At 35.6% G+C, this 9759-nt stretch overlaps 1 protein-coding gene across 1 annotated transcript; it reads right to left on the reverse strand.

The window, feature by feature from the left end:
* Positions 1-1269: 1269 nt before the first annotated feature.
* Positions 1270-7835, reverse strand: LOC18097816 (CDPK-related kinase 5). The gene is made up of 11 exons (XM_006384378.3): positions 7154-7835; positions 5060-5190; positions 4706-4747; positions 4494-4602; positions 3859-3937; positions 3484-3780; positions 3291-3403; positions 2854-2961; positions 2700-2762; positions 2442-2609; positions 1270-1804 (listed from the first exon to the last, which is right to left on the reverse strand). Exons 1-11 carry the CDS (start codon positions 7691-7693, stop codon positions 1664-1666), a joined length of 1791 nt encoding a protein of 596 aa, XP_006384440.1. The 5' UTR covers positions 7694-7835; the 3' UTR covers positions 1270-1663.
* Between the last annotated feature and the right edge of the window lie 1924 nt (positions 7836-9759).

Here is a 9759-nt window from a genome sequence, read left to right on the forward strand (position 1 = left end):
AAATACGTTGATGACCCAGCAGCAAAACCTTGACGACCCGGCAAACCTTGACGACCCGGTAGCAAATTTCAAATTATATGAAGAGGATTGTTTGAGAAAACTAGGAGGAAAAAAAACATGGTATCATATGGCTATTCTTGCAATGTGGGGAAAAGAATTTTACAGTAGATCGCTATAGTTGTTTGGTAGAGTTAATGAAAAAAGCAAAACTATCCCTGCTTGTCCTCAAAACCTTTTATAAAATCGACGTCAATATTCAGTACGACCATAGTTATCCCTGCTGAGTAATTCTTTCAATGGATTGCTTTGTTTCTATGAAAAAATCAGTCCCGATACTTTTTATACATGCAAACCAATCCGGAGAGGATTTGTTGCTCTCCCAAAAGATGAAGAAATGACATGTACTATGCAGGTTTTTCGATTTGGAGATCGTGTAGAGACTAACCAATACAAAAACTAGGCAACATTCGTGGAGAAGAATGGGATTTCTTCCATATTCATATTGTTATGATGAGTCCTTGGTCACTTTGAATGGAGTTATGTATTGGTTTGTGGAATACACCGATTTTTTTTCCTGAACAGATTAGTGCACAAATTTGTGCTTTCAGTATCGTAAAGGAGAAACATCGACAAATTCCCCTACCCTCCGAACTTCGTAACTCTGGAACTATTTCATTGACCTTGTAAGATTCCTGGTTATATGTGATATGCAGTCCCCCTATGATAGGTTTAACATATGGGTGGTGGTGGACTACAACGGTAACGAGACTTGGAACTACAAGTCGAGAAAAAAGGTCAATTAGAGTCTTTATTGCTTTACCGAGAAAACTTCTGAGATTCAGGACTCTTAACTCGTTTTATTCAGAGTGAGGAACATTGCGAAAAGCTTAGGATTAACGGCATCAATGAACAAGCAGTCATTGAAACATTCCGATCTTTATTTCCCTGGTGGATGTTATGGAGGAATGGACTTTAGAAGAAGCCGAGGTGTGTACTAGGCATCTAATAACTAAATATTCGAGTGCAAGAAACTTTTTCTATAGTGGCCTGCTGATTTGGTGTTGAGAGAATCAGTATCTCCCTTACTGAATTAACTCCAAATTGGAACATGGTAGGGTAGTTTCCAAAAAGACGAAAGGCCTACGCTACTAAACAAAATGGAGGAAATTAGATATCCCTTGATGAAAGACTAATTAGTCATCTTAATTTCTGTGCTTGTGCTTATGAACTAGTTTGGACTCATAATTAAAGGATATGAATGAAGCGATGTTGAAAGCTAAACAAAACAAACATGTATTAATTAACAACAATGATTAGGAACAACATTTAAGATGTGTGAAGCATCCATAGTGGGAACAAGAAAGTTTCCTTGCCTGTTTGGAAAAAACCTGAAATATATCTTTACACAACGATGGCAGTGATCTTCATGGTCACTCACATTCTGAATGGCTCAGACGCCTCAGAGATGACATGAGGGTTAAGGCTGGTGACATGAGGGGAGCGATGCTCTAATAGGTATGCTCAACGAAGCTCCAGATCTTCAGCTACTAATGTGAGCATCTTAGATTTTACATCACACCTTTTTTCTTTGTTCTTTTTTTTTTTTTGCCCTAGAAGCAAAGAATAAGCAGCACATCCAACAGAACATAGATATAGTAGCTCTTTACTGTGCCTTAGCAATGGTTCGGCTGGATGTGCCATGCAACAACTTGACAAACCCGTGGAAGCTTAGCTTCCCATCAGTATGTCTTATCCAGTCATTGAGAACGGCATGAACTGGGATGGAGGGGCCAAGCCCAAGTTCCTGAAACAACAATTTGTGAAAACTTAGCACGGTGAAATGTCTAGTTGCATCCCAAAATTACTACAAAAGTGCAAGTGTTTGTCAGACTGTTAGTGAAAACATAGATACATGTCTCGGTAGGCTTGTCCCTTCCCAGGGTCCACAGGGTAAATTTACTAGTGCAGATTACCTTGCAGTTAAAAAATCCAATTTTGAATCCTACTAAAATGCTGGTATACTATGCAATGCACACACAGGGTGACGTGAGCTACAAAGAAACATGAAAAAGATGGCATTCAAGCAAACTAAATGCGACTAATAGAGGAGGGGGAGGGGGAACAAGGCGAACGTACCCTACTTAACCCTTTAGTTTCTTCTTGTTCCTATTCAAGTACTAGAGACTACTTACACAAGAACAGCCATCATTCATTAATACTTCAAAGGCCAGTCACTAGATAGGTTATCAGCATTTGACCATCACTAACCATTTACCGGTCACATTTTAGACATTTTAAAAGCCAAAGTTTAAGATGTCAGTATATTAGCTCATGAGATATCAAGTTTGTTGAGGTTTTAGTTTGGTGCTCGAAGCAAGCAGTAGCAATAAATATATCATGAATCATCATGCCTTCCCAAACATGTTAGAATTCCAACTTACTGAAGCAAGCTCCTCAATTACAATTGCCCTGTTTCCATCCTTTTCAAAAATCTCATATGCAGAACGGGCGAGATGTTTCCATTGATCAAGAGTCTCCAGCTGATGAACGTTCAATGCAGCTGCACAGAATTCTTCAAAATCCATCCTTCTGTATTGAAGTTGATTTAGCTGTCATGAAATGAAAATTAAGGCCCGGGTACATCGAACTAAAAGCACATGATCATCTAAAGTCATGAACAACTAAATGCTGGCATATACCGAGGCAAGAAAATCAGGGATGCGAGAATCCTTCATTGCATTTGTTGCATTTTTCATCAAGGCCTGCAGAATATAAAATGAGTGGCACAAAGCTTTTCACTATAAAGTCATGCAGTCATGCCATCTCAGATATAAAAGAGAAGAGAACACCAACCATCCTAAGGTTTTCCAAGGTTATGCTGCCACTTTTTTTTGGCTCTAGCAAAGCAAACTGCTCCTTCAGAAAAAACTGTTCATCCGCTGTCAATGTCTTAGACAATGCCTGCAAGACGATGCCATAAAATAAAAGGGTTCTAGGTTAATTAGAAGGCAAGTGACAAAGCTTACTGCTTTTGATTGCAAGAGAACTTGAAATCAAGATAGTCTGCTGTGGTTTTACTGGAATTTCATTTGAACAAAAGCCTCAATACGATTGAATGTGAGTCAATATTAAAGAGAGGATTTAGAGAAAAAGCGGATTTTACATTATTTGCAAGCTAAAGACACGAATCACAAACACAATATGGCTTAAAGACTATGAGATGTGTTCTACCAATGGGTATAATTTATAGGCTTTCTTTGGCTATTTTGCCACCATAAATGAATACACACCCTTAAAGCAGCCTTACGCAGAGATGATGACCGCATGTATGCCTTCATATGCCTGAATATCATAATATCAAGAGGTACTTTTACATCATTATAATTCCGGATCCAAGGATGACCTGCAAACAAAAGATAATGAAGTGTGGCTCCTAATGATGAGGTTAAGACTGAACTACAAGAGAGTAAGTGAAGCACTAACTCAAAGCCTGAGCAGCAGTAATTCGTTTCCTTGGATCCTTGTTTAATAGGCGTTTAACAAAGTCTTTTGATTCTAGAGATAAGGTGGGCCAAGGTGCTTCATCGAAACTGGGATCAGCTTTCAAGACTGCCTGAAAAATTCCAGACTCGGTCCGGGCCCAAAATGGACGACTACCACACAAAAGAATGAAAGCTATCACGCCTATACTCCATACATCAGCCTCAGTGCTATAGGATCTATGCAGAACTTCAGGTGCCACATAGTATGCACTTCCCACGATGTCATTAAGTCTTTCATCTGCAAAACACCAAGGGCATTAAACACCCACTCAAACACCCAAGGTCAAGTAGGATGAGATTCAGGCAAGTAAAAAACCTGGTCTGGCAAAATCTGATAAGCCAAAGTCTATAACTTTCAGCTGAGCGTTCTCCTCCTTAGAAGTATATAGAAAGTTCTGACCAAGTGAATGGATGAACTTAGATTATGAAAGAGGAAAATAGATAAAGAGGACATGAAGCAATCATGCAATATATTCTTAGAAAAGATATGAGATGGCAAGCAAAATGATCTCACATAGGAAATGACATGCGCCAGTTGTGTTTACTTTTTCTTTGTTTAACTTTATAAATATGATACAAGTGGGGACCCCAAAACCTAGCCCATGGAGATAGCCCACATGTTTAGCCCATGAGAGTGAGGTGATGCTTTGTTTAACAAAGCAAGCATGAAGAAACAACATTTGTATGCTTGGAAAACAGTGCAATTTGTATGTAAAGCATCATTCTTCTTCGGAACTAGATGAAGCAAAGGAGACGTCCCAACACATTCCTCCCTTTTCAAACATCACCTCATCAGGTCACTTTACATTCCAGAAAAATCATAAAAAAATGGACTATCCACATCTGAATTTCCTATGACCATTGTGTTTGAAGGGGTAAACGTATTTTCTGTGTTCAGATGATTCTCCCACTAAAAAGAAATGAGATGAAAAGGGAATGAGTATGTTCCACCTCTGGTTTGAGATCTCGGTGCACAACACCCTGTAGATGACAAAATGCAACAACATTTAGTATCTGCACCATAACAGCCTTCGCATCGTCTTCTGAGTATTTCCCACCCCTAAAACAATATCAGAGTACTTAGTTAGAAGCTACAATGAGGAACATAGGAAAACCTAAATACACAATTCAGATTTTGATTTATCCTCTGCTAAAAGAATCACCTTGAAAGTATTCTATCTAGGAGCTCCCCTCCTTCGCATAGCCTGAAATATCCATATCCAGCAATCAACTTTCAGGAGGTCAAAGATCTCTTAAAGAATTCACGCATGCAGCAAGCAATTTTCTCATTGATTTGTTCTTCTACATATCCATGTTTGTCATAAACTAAACATACCAATAAGCATATCATCATTTGATTACAAAACAATGTTCTGACTCAAACTAGAAAATCTTAATGGTCCTCAGAAAAATTGTCCAGAAGATGCATGCTGCACCACAATTAGTTATCAATATGTTTATAGAAGAAAAACTGACACGTTATTTTAAGTTTAAGCTGCTTTGTATTTTCCACTTACTCCATCACTATATAGACATTGTCAAGATCTTCGAATGCATCATAGAAGTGCACTAAATTGTTGTGTCCTGTCAAGTCCTTCAATATCCTGACCTCCCTTCTTACATCCTCAACTGCAATAGCTGTTGTCATCTGACAGCATTGAAGCGATCAACATGAGACGATATGCAGTAATAGTTAAACATAAATGAGCAATGTCGAAAGGTCTCACCATGTCAATTCAGAAACCTTAAACTCTCATATTGAAATGATTTTTATTTTCTAAAACACTACAACTAATTTCTAAGGGGTTTAAATGAACATATTAATAAATACAGTCTTAGTCATTTTGAACCACTAGCGGGATACTAACCACCACAAAAGCCAGACAGGGTAATGTATAAATTCCTACCAGTCTTCCAAGTCATGTTTACAATGGCCAAACAGGTTTCATAATTTCATGTTTGGAGGAAATAGTTTAACTGCAGGAAACTTAGTGGATTGGGCACAGAAATAGAGAAGTCACAAAATAAGCCCAATAGGCAATTCAGCATCTCTTTTTTGGAAGAGAAATACTGTAAATTGATGAGTTAGCTGTCTGATGGAGATTTTACAATCCGAACAATGTGTTTGGCATCAATAGTGGAGAATGATCAAACTACAATCTTTTCCCATTCCAGTATGCTCATGAGAGTAAGAAGGTGGTGAGCAGAAGTTCACCGCCTGTGTAGGTCATCAATTTTAATGTAGGTCAAAGTGAAGACCCCGGTTGAGATAATGAAACTTCTCATCATTTAGGTCCAGTCACAACAATTGAACTATCTGCTCTCAAACTTGTAGCAACTGTCAACGAATGGATGTCATCAAATTGTAACTTAACATGTCAAGAAAATTTAAGAAGTGCTCAACACAGTAACAAACCATACATAAGAGAAGAGACTCGGGCCTCTTGAAATTGACTGAAACAACAAATAAACAAATGGCTAACTTTTTTTGCTTATTATACTCCGATATGCACATCCATCTAAACTTACATCCAATATTTCCCCTCTATAAAGATTCTGAGCAGTACCATCTGCTGTTATCCCTCTCTATTTTATTTTTTTCCAAATTTTAGTTGCTTATCCAGTTTCTTAAAAACAAATAAAAAACATGAATAAAATTAACCACAAGAACCAGAAGATTCAGGATTCTAACTCCAAAACAAGCAAGATGTTATTTTGAAAAAAATAAATGAAGACCCCAATTGAGACAGTGATCCTTCTCAGCAATTAGATACCGTCATAATATTTGAGCAATTTGCATAATTTGATATTTCACTGTTTTTACTAAATTATAGCAGCTATAGTAAAATATAAGATAAGAGTCAAAAAAGCATAATCTGAACATATTGAGGAAAATTCAATTGTTGTTCCATTTCTTTTTTAGTCTACAGGCACTTTGCGGGAGATGATATTGACACTCCAAAAGTGCTTAACCACACTCCTAGTTACTCACATTTGTTTCATAACTTTTTGTCTTAGGAGCATTAACATCATCTCACGCGCTTTGCTGACAACCACTCACAAAAAGATTGCTGAAGAATAATCGCACTTATGGGCCCAAATAGTTACTTTACGAACATAGAATACCCACAATAAGAAGTGCCGAACACAGTGCCATTGACCAAAACAACGAATAAACAAATTGATCAATCGTTATGCCTATCACTCTCAAAATTCCAATCATAAAAATCGCGTCCATTTAATATTACATTCAAAATCCCCCCTACAGAAGATCCCAAGCAATATCTTCGTCATTATGATTCTTTAATCCGTCCAAATTCAGGTTATTTTATCTTTCCTTTTTAACTTAAACCGAAAAGAAAAGAGATAAGACAACAGAAAACCACAGAACAACAAAAGTAGCCAAAGATTCGAGATTGGAACTTCAAAACTAGCAAAATAACTTTAAAATGAACCCAAAATCAAAAACCACCTGCAAATCAACTTCGACACTAAAAAACTACTATTTAAAAAACAAAACAAAAAACCCACATGCACAAACAAATTAACAAACAAGAAGATCCACCAGATAAACGAATAGAAACACAAAAATCTTAAGGTAAGGTGCCAACCTTTGATTTGGGTATGACTTTAACAGCAACTTGCTGACCTTTTCTTTCACCTTTCTTGAACTTAGCAGAACAAGTATAGCCAAAATGTCCTCTCCCCACTTCCTCTCCAACTTCCAATCTACTAGTAAACTCTTTTGAAAAACCAAACCTTTTATCTAACTCCACTGCCTCTTCATTATCATCGTCCTCTTCGGCATTCGGTTCTGCCCCACTTTTTTTCTTCTTCTTGTTTTGCCTGCGAAGCACAGCTTTAATGTGCTTCGCGGGCGAGGGAGGAGCAAAGGATTTCTTGAAGAAGCGAAGAGGAGTAGAAGTGGTTGATTTGAAAGGTGTCTTTTTGAAAGGGCTAGGAGTGTAGAAAGGGAAAAAGGGGGAGGCTTTGGAGGTCGGGAAGGGTGTGACTGGGGATTTGGGGGTTTGAGTTTGGGTGGCAGGCAGGTCATGTTGTGATGGTGTTTGGAATGGGAGTTGGGGTGGAGGGTCGGTGTCTGATGGGGCATAGGGGTTGGGTTTTGGAGGTTTCGAAGTGCAAGTTCCCATTAGGAGGAGGCGGGGGTGGTGGTGGTGGCAGGGTGGGGGCTACGGCATTGCGATGATGGTGGAGTTTGGAGGAGGGAAGGAAGAGAGTGGAGGATTTGGTGGGTGTTTTTATTGGAGTTTGAGTGGGAGGGGGGTGGGCTGGATTTGTTGGTGGGTGTGCCGAGGGTAATAGGAAGCTAGGGATGGTGAGCTGTACTGTACACTCTTTACTACCTGACATGGCATCCACATGAACTTTTCTTCTTGTTTCTTTCCAATCAGATCCGAGCCAAGCCAAACGAGGGATATTTTATTTTATTTTATTTTGAAAATGAAAATAGAAAGCTGAACAGCTATTTCAAATAGTTTAGAAACGCTTTTGAAATTTTGTTTTCAAAAAAATTAAATTTTTTAAAAATATATTTTTATATTTTTAAATCATTTTAACATATTAATATTAAAAATAATTTAAATATATATGTGTGTGTATATATATTATTTTGATGTATTTTTTAACAAAAAAATATTTTAAAAAATAATTGTTATCACATTTTAAAATACCCTCTTTAATTATGCTTATAATATTTGAAATTGAATTTAATTTTAAGAGTTAAACCAATTCTGGTGTTTGAAACTTTTATAAGAGTATTGATTTGAATTCTAAATAAAATTCAAATTATAAAAAGTGAATAAAAATAAATCACATAGAAAATTGCAAATTAACTCTTTTTAATTTTAATATTGAAAATATTATTTCAGAAATATTTTTTTTCTTCAACAAAAACTTCTATTTACTTTAATTATGCATCTATGCTACCTTCTCCTATCTAAAAATATGATTTTTCAAACATTTATTTACATTATATTTAATAGATAAATACTTATGTATTTAATGAAAACAATTTTTATCTATTGAGAAAATGGAGAATAGTGGATGCAAAGCATGATAGATGGCACAATCATGGTTTGATTAATTTCAAAGAACTGCTCTCTATAGGTGATTATTTTCACTCTCTGGAGGTGGTGATTATTTTCGGTTCGATTCGGTTTTTATCAAAAAAAAGTAACCAAACTGAAATTTAAAAAAAAAAAAACGAAACCAGTTCAAACTGACCAGTTCGATTCGGTTTTTTAGGACAAAAACCGGTTCAAACCTGTTTGGCTCTGTTTTTTCGGTTTGGCTCGGTTTTTTCTGGTTTTTTTCGGTTTGGATTCGGTTCAGTTTGATTTTTTTGGTTTCAGGCTTATAAAACCGAACCGGTCGGTTTTTTTGAAAATTTTAATTTGTTTTTTTCACAGTTCGGTTTTTTCGGTTATTTTTTTCTGGTTTTCTCTGTTTAATCAATTTTTTAATTTTTTTGCTCAACCCTACTGCTCTCTATTTTATTTGGTAACTAACATGGATAATTGCAAGATGAGTTTTTTTTCTTCTGTTTTTCTATATTTTATTTGTTTATTCCATAGTTTTTTTTTTCCCATTAAAGGTAGACAGTTAAACACTTCTTTTATAATACAAAATATAAACAAATAATTTTCCAGTCCTGTTGAATATAAGCAAACGGTATGGTTTTGAAAAAGCTCCATGCTGAAGGCCAGCATGAGGAAGTTCAGCGTAATATATTTTTAATAAATAAATTATTCACTGAGAAGATGTACCTTATAATTCTGAATTAAACACAAAATAGTCAAGATTGATAATTAAATTTAATTCTATAAATATTACAAATAATATATCTAAATCCAATTATGTGATTTAATATTTTATTTTAAAAATAAAAATTATAATAAGCTATTCACATATAAAATTAAATTCAATTTTACAAGTGTTAAAAAAGTTATTCCTTAATATGTGTAATAACTCCATTAATAAAACTAGTACATACAATAAAATCAAATTATTAAAAATATATTTTTATATTGTCTCGAGTGGATATTGTTAAATTATTTATATAATAATATCAAATAAATAAATAATAATAATTTGTAAAGCTACAAGTGAGCCAACAGGATAAAATTAAACGTTATTGTGAATGTGAGCTAAATTTAATTTTAATATCTAATACAATAGCAAAACTTATTAAATGCTA

This window comes from Populus trichocarpa, chromosome 4, assembly GCF_000002775.5.
Source record: "Populus trichocarpa isolate Nisqually-1 chromosome 4, P.trichocarpa_v4.1, whole genome shotgun sequence".
Classification (NCBI taxonomy): Eukaryota; Viridiplantae; Streptophyta; class Magnoliopsida; order Malpighiales; family Salicaceae; genus Populus; species Populus trichocarpa.

Excerpts from the sequence above, each read along its gene's own strand:
- LOC18097816 (XM_006384378.3), bottom strand. The coding sequence starts at position 7,693 with ATGGGAACTTGCACTTCGAAACCTCCAAAACCCAACCCCTATGCCCCA. Across the intron at positions 3,781-3,858 it reads ATCAGATTTTGCCAGACCAG|ATGAAAGACTTAATGACATC; the intron begins GTTTTTTACTTG and ends GGTGTTTTGCAG. Across the intron at positions 1,805-2,441 it reads TAATTGAGGAGCTTGCTTCA|GAACTTGGGCTTGGCCCCTC; the intron begins GTAAGTTGGAAT and ends TTGTTGTTTCAG.